This window comes from Diabrotica undecimpunctata, chromosome 4 (genome assembly GCF_040954645.1).
Source record: "Diabrotica undecimpunctata isolate CICGRU chromosome 4, icDiaUnde3, whole genome shotgun sequence".
Classification (NCBI taxonomy): domain Eukaryota; kingdom Metazoa; phylum Arthropoda; class Insecta; order Coleoptera; family Chrysomelidae; genus Diabrotica; species Diabrotica undecimpunctata.
In genome coordinates, this window is record NC_092806.1 from 91,834,005 (window position 1) to 91,850,175 (window position 16,171).

Sequence of the window (16,171 nt, forward strand, 5' to 3'; positions counted from 1 at the left end):
GTCTGTCATTGCGATGTTTATTCAGAATACGTTGGCAAAACTGTAACCGTCGTGGAAGATCTGTTGGAAGTAAATTTTGAACAGGAGTGAAGTGATAAGGATGGAGGTTCTCTTTTTTTAGAATTTTAACAATAGACGACTGACTTACTCCTGTTGCTGCTGATAGATGTCGTGAACTTATTTCAGGATTTTCATCTACTCGAACCAAATGTTCATCTTCTTGATTAGGTGTGATTTGTTTCGGTCGACCACCCCGATTTTTAGTGTGAAATGACCCAGTTTCACCTAAACTACGATATAATCTTGCAAAAGTTTTGTGATTTGGTTGCCTTCTGTTTGCGTATAACATTCCATACCTTCTGGCTGCCGAGCGGCAGCAAAAATTTTCTTGTGCGTATACGCAAATCATATCTCGCATTTCTTCATTAGTAAAATAATTGTGACGAGGCATTTCAATCAAAAAAAAAAGTAATGATTACTTTTAAAAAATGCAACATTACACTACACTGTCACATCAAAAATAATTTACTCTGAACAAATGACATTTACCAACAACAATTATCTGACAGTCCAAAGCATACTTTTCATAAATGAAATAATATTTGAAATTATTTTGTAAGACTCTATGCAGTTCGACTGCGTTTTTATCGAAAATGGTTGAAATTATCATGTATAAACAAGAGTACCAATTTTACGTAAAAATAATGTTTACGTCATATTTTCTAATAAAAATTAGTAAAAAGTTTCATCAGAAAAAGTTTAGACTCAATTTGATCATTAGGAATGATCCACGTGGCGCCCTCTGACAAAACGTAAAATTGTAAATAAAATACTATTTCTTGTCTAAGATTATGCCTCTGTGCCAATTTTGATAGCAATTTATAAATATACATGGAAACTATTAGCACAAAACGAAAATCAAAAATTAACTTTAACACCCTGTATCTTTTTTCTCGGCAACATTTTATTAAGGCATATTTGGCCCAATAGCCATATTTTGGTCCAAATAACCTGTCCTTAGTCTATGTCCCAATAGTTATGACACCCTGTATATATATATATATATATATATATATATATATATATATATATATATATATATATATATATATATATATATATTGTTATGATTCATTTTATCAGCCAAGGAGAAAAATAAAAATTAATAAATAGACCATGTAAATAAATTTTGAAGACATTTATGTATTAGATTACGATAAGATTATATTAACAGAAAGTTTTGCCTGTCAACAACTAATTTTTAAACAGTCGCAGGTAAAATCTTTTTATATAGAATTAGAAAGCCCATACTCATTATAATCTTTTCATTGTTTGTATATTACCTAGGATTAAGATATTGTAGTTAACCTTTTGTTATAGAAATGAATTATGTATTGGTAACCAAAGGGAAAGCCAAGTTTAAAGAAAAAAATTTTAGTTTCTCTGGAAGCAGTAATGAGGTTTTTTCTTAATGATTGTAAACAAAATAAAGCTTTTTGATTGGACAGTTTTTGTTTGAATGGGAGAATTGATAGTTGATATATGAGAGAAAGAGGCAGTTGTCATTGGATCATCGAAAAGAAAGGTCGCCTCTCGATAGAGGGGTGTTCGTGAGTTTAGATACCGGCAGTGTGAAAGGAAGTTAGCAGAATTGCGGAAGGAGATTACAAGTAGATGAAAAGATATCCTTGGATCTAAAGTGGGCAGTTTCTGAAATACGTAGGAAATAGTTTGGCGGCACCAAGTTGACAGAAAGAGGTCCTTGTATCATTGAGAAGTAGCTGAGTGTTTTGGAGAATTAAATTTAAAGTGTTGGAGAATTGAGTCAGGTGTTTCGTACAGTCGCTGCAGGAAGATTGCAGATACGAAAAGAAAGCCGAGGCGAATAGTGGCAGATCACATTGCTGTGGAGCGTGGACGATTCTGGGTATGGTCCAAATACAATCATCTACGAAGGAAAGGTCAGTGATTTTCTGTTCAGAATTAAAAATTTTGTAACTGTGAATAAGGTTTGTTGACGCTACCATTGTCGCTACCATTTTAACTCAAGAGTAGACTTCATTTGTAAAATGTGTTAAAGGTTTGTTTTTGTAATAAAGTAAATATTGAAAATCAGAAAGATAAAAAGTTTTAAAGGTATTCTTTGAAATTGGTTTTAAATTGGTTCTGTCTTAAAGAAGACTTAAAATATTATTTTTGTGTAAATTTTATTGTATTCATTTACGCTGATTGATAGGATAACGGCAAAATTTGATAATTGTTTTATTCTTCTTTAAATAAAATAAAGAATACCAATTTTTTGTAACATACTATTTTTATTATTATCCTTTTTTCTCTCTCCCGATAAAGGACAACTAGGAAATCTTTGAACCCACACAACATAGGTTAATATAAGGAGATTTTTCACCCTGAGAACAATTAAGTTATGTTTTTAATTTGCTCAATTAATCAAGTAAAAATAATACATAATAATAATATATATTTTATATATTTCTGTTTAGGTTCAATATATATATATATATATATATATATATATATATATATATATATATATATATATATATATATATATATATATATATACAGTGATGAGTGTCTTACCACCCGGCTTTTTAACGTAAGAGATAGAAAACACAGTTACCTTGTGAAATAAAAAGAGATAAAACTCGTAGAGGTGGGAAATAATCGGTAGAAACCTATAATTTACATTACATTATCACCATCGATAGTCTCACACCTTTAGACGTTAGCTTCGAGCTAAATCACCTCGGTCATAATTATTATGTGTAACGTCGTTTGTGTGACGTATTTCCATTTTTAATTTGGCATAAAGTAAAAATTGAGTGACCACAATAAAGCAAAAATGTGAATAAAATAATTTAATTAATAGTAATTATTTAATCTAAAGTTTTAAATTATTAACCAAGAATAATTTCTACTATGATTTGAGGATTTTATACACTCTTGTCACAGAATAATTATGAATCCTTCGTGGCTTAGTGGTAAGAATTCGGCACTGCGACACAGACGTCGCAGACGATTAGAGTTCAAAACCCACACGCTTTGAATCACTAAACATTTATGTCACTCGTTACTAGTATTAGAAGTGTTTAAAGTTAAACATAAATATCTTGAAAAAACAGTATCGTTGTACTTCGAAAATAAAGTAAAAATTCTTCAAAATTAAAAGAACGTTTAAAGAATGTTTAAATAAGTAAAAATTCTACAAAAATAAACTGTAGAGGACAGAGAACTGTAAATCTACCTGTACAGAGGAATTAATATTAACACTGAGATTCACCGGATGATTTTGCATTCACAACTGAAGACTGTAAAACTGGAATTGAATTTGAATTATTTTGTATTTCTATTTTATAACATTGGAATAAGAATAAATTGTAAATAATGAGTTTTTCGAAAACTTGTTACCTAATATGTATCATATTTTCTATTATTTTTTGATTGAGTAAAACAAAAATTTTATCCTTGATGTGAATTGAACCCCAATCTTCTTGTCAATAGACCACGTCTCTTACTATTACACCAATTCTACATACAATAATTGTTTTCTGACAGAACATACTTACCTTTAGTTTAGTCAAATATTTCACTTGAGTTATTTTTATTATTAAATAAACTTAAAGATTAATAATTTAAAATCGCTACTAATTAATGTTTTTTACTATAATATATCTTAATTTATTCAATCATTTATTCACAACATCAAAAATTATTAAAATAAAACTGAAGACTGAAGTAAAATAGCCACGTCTAAAAATTAGCTTTATCTCGTACTATCTCACAACTTAATCTGTCTTCTATCCTTTCCGCTATTTTGCCGGGTGGTAAGACACTCATCACTGTATATATATATATATATATATATATATATATATATATATATATATATATATATATATATATATATTGGATTTGAAATTTCCGCGGGAGCTATGTGTGGTTTCAGTTGTTTTCCGGGTTTGACTCCGCGTAAAATAGTTTTGGTTTTTGGAAAAACCATTATTTTGACGACGTTTCGGCAAGATCACACTTGCCGTTGTCAGATTAGTTCCGCTTCTTCTTGAATTTCCAGGCGAACTGATTTCTTGGTCGCTGCACGCACGCTGAGTTTAAATATCTTGTAGCGCTTCTTGTGATTGGTCCTGTGCGCAGAGTGAGCGTGGTCTTCTTCGCTATTTTAATTTTTACGTTTTTCTGCAGAATTGGTTTCCACGTATTTGCGAGTCTTTGGGTATCATCTCTGGTGTTTAAATTTTTCGGATGTTTTTCGATCTCTATGGCTTCCCTGATTACACGTTTGGCCTTATTTTCGATGCTGGCTAGCATTGTTGTTCCATTTAAGTCTATTTTGTGTCCTGTGTTTATGACATGTGCTATGGATGAAGTTTTCTCTTTTCTTTCGATGTTCTTCTAACCTGTATCCTTCGATTTGTTTGTCCGATGTACGATTTATCGCAGTCTTCACACGGGATTCTGTATACGCCTTGATTTTCCAATGCAACTTTTGTTTTTGCTGATGGTAATATGGTTGCGATTTTTCTGTCGGTGTTAAAAATAGTTTCTATTTTGTTTTTTTTTTAGAACTCTGCTGATTTTGTCTGTCGTACTCTTTATATAGGTCAGGATAGTTTTTCCGACTGGTTTTTCTTCTTTTTCTGAATCTTTGCTGTTGTTTCGGGATTTCTGTGCTTTTTCAATCGTGGACATGGAGAAACCATTTTTTCTTAGAGCTGTTTTGACTTTGTGCATATATTCGTTCTTATGGTCCTCTTCTGCCAATTTCTCAGATCTTGTTATTAAGGTTTTTATTACCGAATTTAATTGTGCATGATAATGGTGTGAGTTTGCGTGTAAATACCTGTCAGTATGGGTTGGTTTTCGGTATGCTGGTTGCTATTCAGGTTGGCTGTATGTCCTATTGGTTTATTGTTGGTTATTCTCCCGTTCCATGGTAAACTGGATGTAAACTTTTTGGATGGATATTGTTAATGTGTTGTAGCTCCATGCGTCCAGATAATAAATGTGTCGTCAACATACCCAAGCCACAGTTTGGGTTTATGCTCTGCTGTTTCTATTGCTTTTTATTCCATATCTTGCATAAAAAGGTTGGCTATTACGGGTGACAATGGTGAACCCATCGGTGCTCCTTCGACTTCGGTATTGTTTAAGCAATGCCTCATCAAGCTTCGATATTTTTTACGTATAATTTCTAATGATTCTTCTACTGGGACATTGGTGAATAATGAGATTATATCAAAGCTCACTAATAAGTGTTCAGGTTCCAGAATAACGTCCTTGATACGGTCGATAAAGTGGCTTGATATATATATATATATATATATATATATATATATATATATATATATATACATATATACATCCCGCTATCATTTTAAACGCTTTTCACGCTGCAGTAATTTAGCACCACCAAGAAATGCTATCATTTTCTAATTATAAGTCGTGTATATTCGTTTAGTGTATCTTTTTAATCTTGACACCGTTGTCGGTTTTTCAATACTTCGATTTTTTTATATATTTAATTTTTTACACTTAAGTCATTTTAAGCTCTATACGTAAAATCGTTGTTTTTGGTATCAATACAGTATCGACAGATGTTGCCAAAGTATATATATTTAATTTAATATTGAATTGTGTTTCGAAACTATTTTACGGATTTATTATCAGATGTCGCTATTGCGTCCATATCGAAGCCATTTTAGTGTTGCTTCTTAAAGACAAAAAAGATTTATTTTTCACGTCGAGAAAGCCTATGAATATCTGTTCTGATGAGCCCTATTGGGGCGAAATACGTATAAACAGATACATAGACACTTTGTACGTGAAATCAAATCTTGACTGTCTTTTTCATTTCATTATATATACTCGTATTTACCTATATTTATAAACACGGTAGGTACATAATATCGATCGGTTTGGGTTGAGTTCAAAGAACGAAATAAAACTCCACTGACCGGTTAGCTGGCTGGATTCTTGAACTGAATAGGTATATTTTCGTTTAGATGCATATTAAATTTAGTAGGTACTTTTTTTATAGAGAATTTTGGTAAAGTTTATTACATTTTTCTATTAAAATAATAAATAACTATTTAAACGTATAATTTTTTATTTATAATTATAAAATTTGTAATATTGTTTCTAAAGTTAAAAATTCGTATAGAAGAATAAAAAAAATAATAAAAACTTACACTTTTTACATTAGAATGAATAACTGAAAATAATTTGCAGCACTTAGTTTTTTGTAAAACAGTTTTTGAAAAATTTTGAGGTAAATGGTTAACTACCGGTTTTTTAATAGGTAGATACTTGGGATTTGGTCCTTAAAGCCTCTTAATGGCAAAAAATTGAAAATCGCAAAGGAACACATCTTCTTTTGATATTTACTGTTATATAGGAAATATGCATTCAGCAATATGAGCTGAAAAATATGCACTTTTAACTTTTTGTACCACCTTAGACTCTTATGTTCACATGAATAGTAGCTCAGCATTTGTTCACTAAGTCTATACCACATTTATATTTATTATATTGAGCAATTAACTTAGGTTTCTCAGATATCAATCCTGTTCTTGACCTAGCTCTAACCAACTGATAACCAAATTCTGAATATATCATGTATAATGTCTCTTTTATCTCTGCACTTGGTCACACATATTCCTTCAGGACTGTAAATACTGACCACTTCACGTTTTTTTAGTTTCTTTGACAAGTGAGGATTGTCTATTCGGTTATTTCTTAATATGGGCTATGAGCAATTGTCTAGTCAAGTCAACATTATTACAGAAGTTACCCATACTTTTCCAGTAGTCATTCAGACGGTTCAATTTAATTGTCCCCATATGGAACATAAGCCCGAGAAAAGTCTTAAATTCTGTTTGTGTTGTCTCTTTCCAAAACGCAATCCTCGATTTTTCTGAACGACTTTGTGCAAATATTTCGTCAGACTCAATCAGAGTTGCTTCCACCATTCATTACCAATACTATAAGGCCACTTGAGGTACAATACGTTTTTACTCAATAATAGTTCCTGTATAAGTAAAATTGTTTTTTAATGTGCTTCATTGAAGCACACTAGACATATTGCAGTTTTGCCATCACATAACATCTTGTACACTTTCTTCTCTTTGTATTATCTACATCGCTTTGCCTGAGATGGTATTTTTGTGTGTAACTGGTCGTGAGGGTTACAACATTTCTTTATTTGCAAATGCCTTCGCGAACTCCAGTCTGAACTCAAGGATAGGTTGTCGCTTTTTTTACGTTTTCTATTATTTAGCAACTAAGCATTGACTACTGCGGTATTAAATATTAATTCCACTGCCACTTTCCGGTACCACTTCAGAATTTTGCGTATTGGGCTTTGGAAAGAAGCCACTTGATCACTAAAATCAACACTCTTTTTCACCAAGTTATAATCGAGAATAGTTTGTGATTTTAGTACTTGTGTATAATTTTTCTTTTCATTTGATTAAACCAGGATACAACTATTATGTTTAAATGATGTAAGGATTAAAACTGGTCTTTTGTCTACCCATTTTATCACATGTAAAATCAATAATGGGGTTAAGTTTCATCGTGAGTAACTGGTTTCAACTTTTTTAATCGAGATTTTGGTTTTACATGTTTTTATAGTAAAACATCTGCACATGAATAATTCGTTTCTTGAACAATGATTTCAATTCATTGACCAATATTCTAAAATAAGGTGTTTTTACATCGTCCGGAATATTATAAACTGGTTATCTTTCACAAAGCATTGGAAATATGGTTTACATTCTATATTTAGAAAAATCTTTTACTGCAACTCTTGTTCGACCTAAACTAAATTAATACATAAAACAAATTAATCTATTTTTTTTATATAGAAATGCAGATTCCTGTCGGATTTTTATCAGTGCGGCATGAGTCACTGGTGTCTCGTATATCCGGACCTCTTATCGCATTACAAACATAATTCTCAATTAGCAGTGCGGTACAAGATACATTTAGGTCGTATAATCTTAAAGTCGTAATAAGACCATAAGACCGTATATTATAAATAAATATAATAATAAATATAATAATTATCTTGAAAGATGAAAAAAATACAATAAAAAAGTGCTATATTAAGTGTTATTTAAAAATGGTAAGTCATTCACGGGCGTGCAGTTAAAAACAAAAGTTTTCAGTGTTCTATTGCTTGATTATTATTATCTGGTATTCTGAACATGTTGACATTTTTTCCTGGTCTGATCTTCCTCAACTAAAGTCATCTTTTTTAATTGGTGGGTTGTGTTGTTCAGGTCTCTTTAAGTGTTTTTGTTGGTATCCATACTGAATGATTTTCTTTAGACAATATTCTAATGTAGTGTTCAAATGTGGCATTGCGTGCATCATGTAGCGCTGATCTTAATTGTCTGATTAGTCGATTATATTTGTGTTGGTCATTAAGATTTCGGCTTCTTGGTCATCTACCTCTTGCTCTTCATTTTTCGACTATTAGTTGTATAATATAATTCGGAGTGTTATTTGTGTTTTCTTGATTTGGAAGTTTTAATCGTGTAGCTCCATATGAAATAGTAGAAGATGAAAACGGCAGCATATTCATCCATAAAAAAAGGAAACGCGATAAAGATATCTGAAACAACTGTTTTATGTTATAAGAGATGAAATAGTCCGAAATTACCCAAACAGGTGAACAGGGCACTATAAAGAGGAAGTATAATTAGCTATGAAACAGCTTGAATGGGGAAAAGAAGTAAGCTTAGACCAAATACCAGCAGAAATTATTTAACTAAGGAAAAAATTAAATGGATAACAATATTCACTCCATTTACAGAAAAGGCGGTGACCCGCAAAAAGTTAAGAACTTCTTTAACAGCCTCCAGTTAACAATTTCATGTTTAAATAATCATGTTTAAAAAACCTTCGGAATGCACTGTATATACTAACCCAAGTCGTCAACATACTTGCTGTTGCAGTTATGTATTACGATCAACTTAAAGGTTATGCACGACTCCCCTTGTATAGGTACACAGACATGCACCCGTGCGGGAGAAAAAAGATTTGTCATACCGTTACATTATGTCACATTTTAACGTTGAATATTTTATGATCCCCTTTGGGTTATAAAACGAATGATCGACTTTTTCTTGCACAGATCCCGCCTATGTAACTTTACAAAGCGAGTCGTTTGCTGGGTATTAAAGAACCGTCTATGACCATCATATAATTTTACGCTAGTATTTCACGTTCTACGACGCATTCCACGTTTGACACACTGTCTTGTTTAGTTTTCTGTCATTCTATTTGTTAAATCCTATCTCATTCTCGTCACAGCGTCAAGGAGCAGTACATGTGTGCAGTTAACGGGAAGCATATGTCTAACAGTGAACGTTGGAGCTTTTTCGAGTTTATCATATCTTCTTCTTTGAGTGCCTCTCCTATCGTAGATTGGATATCATTAGGGCGATTCTAATTTTATTTACTGCTGTGTTGAATAATTCGTTAGTGGTACAGCCAAACCACTAACGAATTATTCAAATAAATTTTCTCTCTTAAATTTCTCATCCAGGACATTCTTCTACGGCCTGGATTTCTGCGTCCTTGGATTTTTCCTTGCATTATATTTTGTAGGAATGTGTACTTTTATCCTCTCATCAGGTGGCCAAAGTATTCAAATTTTCTCTTGTTTATATTCAGTATAACTTCGGGATCGTTATTTATTCTGCGTATTTACCTCTTCATTTGTAATTTTATCCACCCAACTTATTTTTAGTATACGGCGGTAGCACCACATCTTAAAGCTTTCAAGCTTTTTAACATTTTTCTGTTTAAGAGTCCATGCCTCAACACCGTAAAGCAAAGTACTGAATACATACTAAGCAGTTAACTAAAAGTGGACGTATGCAAAGAGATGTATGCCGTAATCGTATGGTATTCGCTAAATCCTGTCACGTAATATGCCACACACCTCTGTGCGTTAATTCGTTTTATTGCTGCCAGTTTAAGGTGTTATTAGATGCCGCCATGTTTAATTTCTCTCCACCATCGTATTATCTCCGTTAAATCGTACCATTTTAGGCTCCATATGTCATGATTAGACCTATAGGACCGGAGATACGCAACTAAGGCTCTTTTGACATATCATATATAGGAGCAAAGATATATACCTAAGGTCCTTTTGACGTGTTGATGTATTTGATTTCTACGTCGTAGTATTCTATTGGTTAAATGGTACGATTTGAGGTACTGTACGTCACGATTGGACTAATAGGATCGAATACACATAACTAAGGCCCTTTTGCCAGGCTACTCTATTTAATTTTTATATCTCATTGTATTCTATTTTGTATTCTATTAGTTAAATTCTATCATTTGAGGAACGAAAGGTCACGATTGGACTAATAGGACCGCAGATACATAACTAAAGCCCTTTTGACAAGCTGATGTATTTTATTTTTCTATCTTATTGTATTCGACTGCTAAATCCTATCATTTGAGGTACTGTACGTCACGATTGGGCCACTAAAAACGAAGATGTCACTAAGGCACTTTTGATGTGATGCTGTATTTGATTTCTATGTCATTGTATTCTATTAGTTTCATACGTCACGATTGGACTAATAGGGCCGAAGATACATAACTAAGGCCATTTTGACATACTACTCCATTTAATTTTTATACCTCATTGTATTTTATTTGTTAAAATCCTTTCATTGAGGTACTGCACGTCATGATTGGACTAATAGAACTAAAGATACACAACTAAGGCCCTTTTGACATTGTTCTGCATTTGATTTTTCTATCCCATTGTATTTTTTATGTTAAATCCTATCATTAGAGGTACTATACGTCACGATTGGACTAATAGGAACGAAGATACGTGACTACGGCCCTTTTGACATGTTGCTGTATTTAATTTTTTTATTTCATTGTTTTCAATTGGTTAAATCCTGTCATTTGAGATACTGTAGGTCACGATTGGACTTCGTTGTGGGTAACAGCGATGCCAAATTTCTGATGCTAAAATGATTGATAATGAAAGTGGGACATACATTTTCATGTATATAATGGCAGCAAGTAAACGGTAAAACCCTGAACTAAATAAATATTTTTAATATTATTTACACTTTACCATCATTTTAGACTCAAACATTTTATGGAATAAACTTATATAACTCAGTAAGGGATAAAAAGAGAAAGCGGATATTTTAAAATACCAACACGGTATCAAAACTCTAATCAATGAGATGGTTAAAATTCTTGTAAGAAGTACAGGAAAAAAGTTATTAAGGTCTTCTAAAGTAGCGTCGATATACAGATGCTACTTTGCAAGACGATGCTAAATTGATGGTAAAAGCATATCGATGCGAAAATGATAGTAGGATGTATATATATATATATATATATATATATATATATATATATATATATATATATATATATATATATATATATATATATATAAAGTCCTAATTACTTTTTAATCATACTATTTTTGTTTTTTTTTCTGTTCTCTATGGATCCGTCAAAACACACCATTAAAAGATGTCACAAACAAAATTTTAACTATCCTAACTAAATTTTAAAATGTATTTTGTCCATTATTTTACATGTTATATTTTATATGTGTTTTTAATGTTGAGCGTCATAGCTTTATACAAATAATCTCAACGACTAGTAAGTTGCACTGACAATTTGTGATATGTTGTAAATATTTACACATTCTTCTAATTACAGTGTCTTGAAGAAGGAATAAAACAATTCCGAAAGCTAGACCAAAAATCAAAAGAGTGTTTCTGTAACATCCCGGCCAAACCTTCTGACTGCAGCCCTAATAAATTGTGTTGTTTATACTATATATATATATATATATATATATATATATATATATATATATATATATATATATATATATATATATATATATATATATATTTATATTTAAATGGGAATAAGCCACAATTAAAGGTTAAAATACGTTTATTGACGTTTCAATTTCCACTTCTTCGGAAATCGTTCTCAAAATACAAACATTAGTAATATATATATATATATATATATATATATATATATATATATAAATGTGCACTCGTAAGTGAATGGGATATTTTCGGTCAATTTGGAGATAAAAAGACAAGAGTACATGTTCATTGGGCATCATCAGTTCATCTAAAAGAGTATTATAAGAGATACACCTATATGAAAAACAATTAAGTAAATGATTTTACCTTTAAAAGATCTGTAGCATTAAGATATTATTATTGTGAAGAAACATCAAAAATTAATCTATTAAATAAATCAGCAAAAAACACAGAAACACAAAACGTCTTCAATAAATAGATAAAGTAGCACAACTCTTGTCTTTTTTATCTCCAAATTGACCGAAAATATCCCATTCACTTACGAGTGCACATTTTTTTATATTAAATTAAACGGTCATATTCCTTAAAGATATATATATATATATATATATATATATATATATATATATATATATATATATATATATATATATATATATATATATATATATATATATATATATATATATATATATATATATACTGGCTCCTTTTGTGGGATGTGCTGTAAATGTCGTCAATATCTTTGTCTAGAGCATCTGTTTTTGACATATACCTGAATATCACGGAAATTTTTTGGTATGACTTCTAATGTTATTTTTATGGGTCTATCGTTTATTGTTTCATGTTGCCTGTAGTCCAGGATATGACGGTTTTCTGCTAAGAATTCTTTTTATATGCATGGATTTGGTTTAAATTTTGATAGTAGGTAGAAAATAGCCCATAGATCAAATCTACCCTATGTCAATATGTGCACCTTTCCTCTTGGGGTAGTTACCACCCCAACTAGGGGATGGAAAAAGTTTATCAAAAAAAAAACTGTGGTAGTCAATAGAATAGTGAATTTCAAGACAAAATGTTCTTTGTTTTTTTTTTCGAAAAGTCAATATTTATTTTAGTTATTCGTGACTGAATCCACATTACACATCAAAAGAAGTGTATTTTTAAACGATTTTTCGCGAATAACTCCAAAAATTTAGTTTTTATTATTACGGTAAACTTAATATTAACAAAGTTACGGCTGTTCGAAAGTAGACTTTTATTCAGCGAATACAAGAATCCAAGATGTTGAATAACCAGAAAACAGTTTGTTGTGAAACAAGTTTTTCATGGAAAACATATAGAAACTTTTTTAAAGATCTTAAAAAAAACTTTTAAAATGACTATTGGCAAAAGTGATTTACATGAAAATTAAGGTAAGTATAACAAGACAGAAAATAACAAACTTACCTGGAAACTATTCGTTGTCCATTTAAAATTTACTTTATTTATGTACAAACATTATATTCTGGAAGTTTCACTGGTTTAGGAGAGGTTTATTAAAAAAGAAGCCGAGTTTAACGTGAAGACACTGTTTTCGGAATTTCTCAAAAGATCCAATTTTATTCAAAACAACAACTAAAAAGGCACAGAAAAAAATGGTGGAATACAGAAAACAGATTTTTTTACTAAAGATTCTGTTTTTTTTTTGGGTTTGAAAAAAATTTAATATACAACACTTTGTATTTGATTTTAAAAGCTACAAAGAGATTTTTATTAAATTTTTTCAAGATCTTCGTTTTAAAAAGATTTGCGCTGAAAGGGCTTGAAGGTAATGCTAAACGCACCACGACGCGAATACAACATTTTAACAATCACATTATCTCGTTTATTTTTAGGCGACAGAAACTAAAAAAAATTGAAATCCTCAGTACAAAATCTTTGTTGTTTTGTATTTTAGCATTTTTTCTGTATCTTTTTTTAGTTTTTGAGTTATCTTGTAAGAAAGGAGATTTTTTCAAAACTAAACGTTCTGAACCAGTTACTTCCAAAATGTAATGTTTGTAAATAAATGAAGTAAACTGTAAATGAACAACGAATAGTTTCAACCAGGTTGGTTTTGGCAGGAGTGAGTTTGTTACTTTCTGCGTGACAAAAAATATAAGCGGACTATTTTATTTAACTTTAACTTTACCTTTCATGCACTTTTACCAATGATCATTTTCAAGGTTTAAAGGTTTTGTTAAGATCTTGTAAAACAGTAGCTATAAAAGTTTTCCATGAAAAACTTACTGTTTGTCGGTTATTCAACATTATATGTTTGGATTTTTGTACTCGATAATAAAAGTTTACATTCGAACAACCATAAACTTGTTAATATTAAGTTTATGGTAATAATAAAAAAACGAATATATTTAAATTTTTTGAGTTATTTGCAAAAAACCGTTCAAAAATATGGTTTTTTGACGTGTAATTTGACAACTTTCGACGAATAACTCCAATAATATTGACATATTGTTTTTTTTATACATTTTTCCATCCCCCGAGTTAAGGTGGTAACTACCTTCAGACAAAAAGCACATATTGCCATATGATCGTTGAGCTATTTTTTTAACTACTGTCAAAATTTCAAGCAAATAAATGCATATAAAAAAATGCAGAGATTTTCTACTGGCTACGCCATTATATCCTGTGCTTACAGATCCTGATATGTAGATAATGTGGTTTTTTGATTTAAAATGTCCTTGATCTCTACAGTGTGTTTCCACATATACCACATATATTTTGTCAGTTTATATTTGGTTAGTTTTTTCTCTACTAAGTGAAGTTTTTCACTTTGGCGAAGACTTCCTTGTTGTTCATCTGGTAACTTTATCGTTTTGCAGTGTTTTGTTGTAACATTCAAGGTGATATTTAACAAGTTGATACTCTGGTTTTCTTGTTGTTTTCTATCGTGCATTTTGTAATACATTTTCTATGTATTAACAGAGCGACACCATTGACTCTGGTTTATTTCGCAACACCACTGTGCAAGATTGGATCTTAATATATGAATAAATAATTTAACTCCGATAATGAATGCAATACTTATGAATAAGAATGCAATACTAATATCTTGGTAACCGATGATGCCAAAATGCTTATAACATTCCACCGACATCTACAATGCCAAAAAATATTTCCAAAAATATACTATTATAGTGAGCTAACACAACATCAATATTAGGTAGGTAATAAAAACATACCTGAGTATCTATTCCACCATGAATATCCGCAAGCTAGGTATGAAAATATAAGCTATCAACAAACAGAGCATACTAAATAAGTAATCAAATTCAACCTTAGTAATTAATTATAAGAAATGTGTATTTTATTATTATAGATAAGAATATATTATAATATTTTTTTATCTATACACCTTACAAGTCATGCAAAAATCTGCATTATATAGGGAATGGTGCAAACTTGTTTGCACCATTCATTTGCACACTTGTTTTGTGTATTCCCCTTTTAATCGGTCCCATAGGTATCTATTTTGCTCCATCCGCCTTTTATGGCCTACCTCAGATTTCCTATTTTAATTTATTTGACAATATATGGTTCCTCATATATTCGGTACAGTTCAAAGTTCTACCGTCTTTTCCATATACCATTGTCATACACCTCAGTAAATTTACTCTAAAACATTTTGTTGTGGTCCAATGTCGTATGTTTCACATTATTTGTACTTCTCGACTTGCGTCAGTCTCCCTGGCGTAGCCAGTTGTTTCTTGTTTCTTTTAAAAGGTTCAAACAATTCCCCCTTGATCCGTAAACTGCACTCAACTTGTTTAAAGGTTAGTTTTGTAAAAATTACGTACTGATTTAGTATTCCTATGTCTCTAATTGTCCTAAATATATCTCCTCTATTTACAGAGTTGTAGACGGCCTTGTAATCTATAAACACGTGACTATTTATACCACAATCCTGTTTTTTTATTATAACTTATCTCAAAAATCTGATGAATTGTCCATTTACCATCTATGAAGACAGTCAAAAAGTGGCTTAGTATAGTAGAGAATATTTTATACGCGCTATTTAGAAGCCTAATTCTTCTGTGGTTAGAACATTCAAAGATATATCTTTTCTTGATGTTGTATGTTGTACAATATTCCAATATTCTTTTATATACTTTTTCTTAAATTGTTTTAGCGCCATTATTTTATGTTCGTCGTCATCTTTATATAGTTCTGCCGCGAGATTACCTATTTTGGGTGATTTGTTTCTGGGTAATTTTTAACTGCATCTTTAACTTACCCGCTTGTGG

General features: G+C 30.9%; 1 protein-coding gene across 2 annotated transcripts in view; it reads right to left on the reverse strand.

The window, feature by feature from the left end:
- pds5 (cohesin associated factor B pds5) overlaps positions 1-16,171 on the reverse strand; it is a 214,996-nt gene that overhangs the window by 34,599 nt on the left and 164,226 nt on the right. The window contains exon 7 of one of the 2 annotated variants that reach the window (XM_072529908.1): positions 15,110-15,142. The exons of the other annotated variant lie outside the window; for it this stretch is intronic. Coding sequence (XP_072386009.1) covers positions 15,110-15,142 — 33 coding nt within the window. The remainder of the gene's footprint in view (positions 1-15,109; positions 15,143-16,171) is intronic. 2 annotated transcript variants of the gene reach the window in all.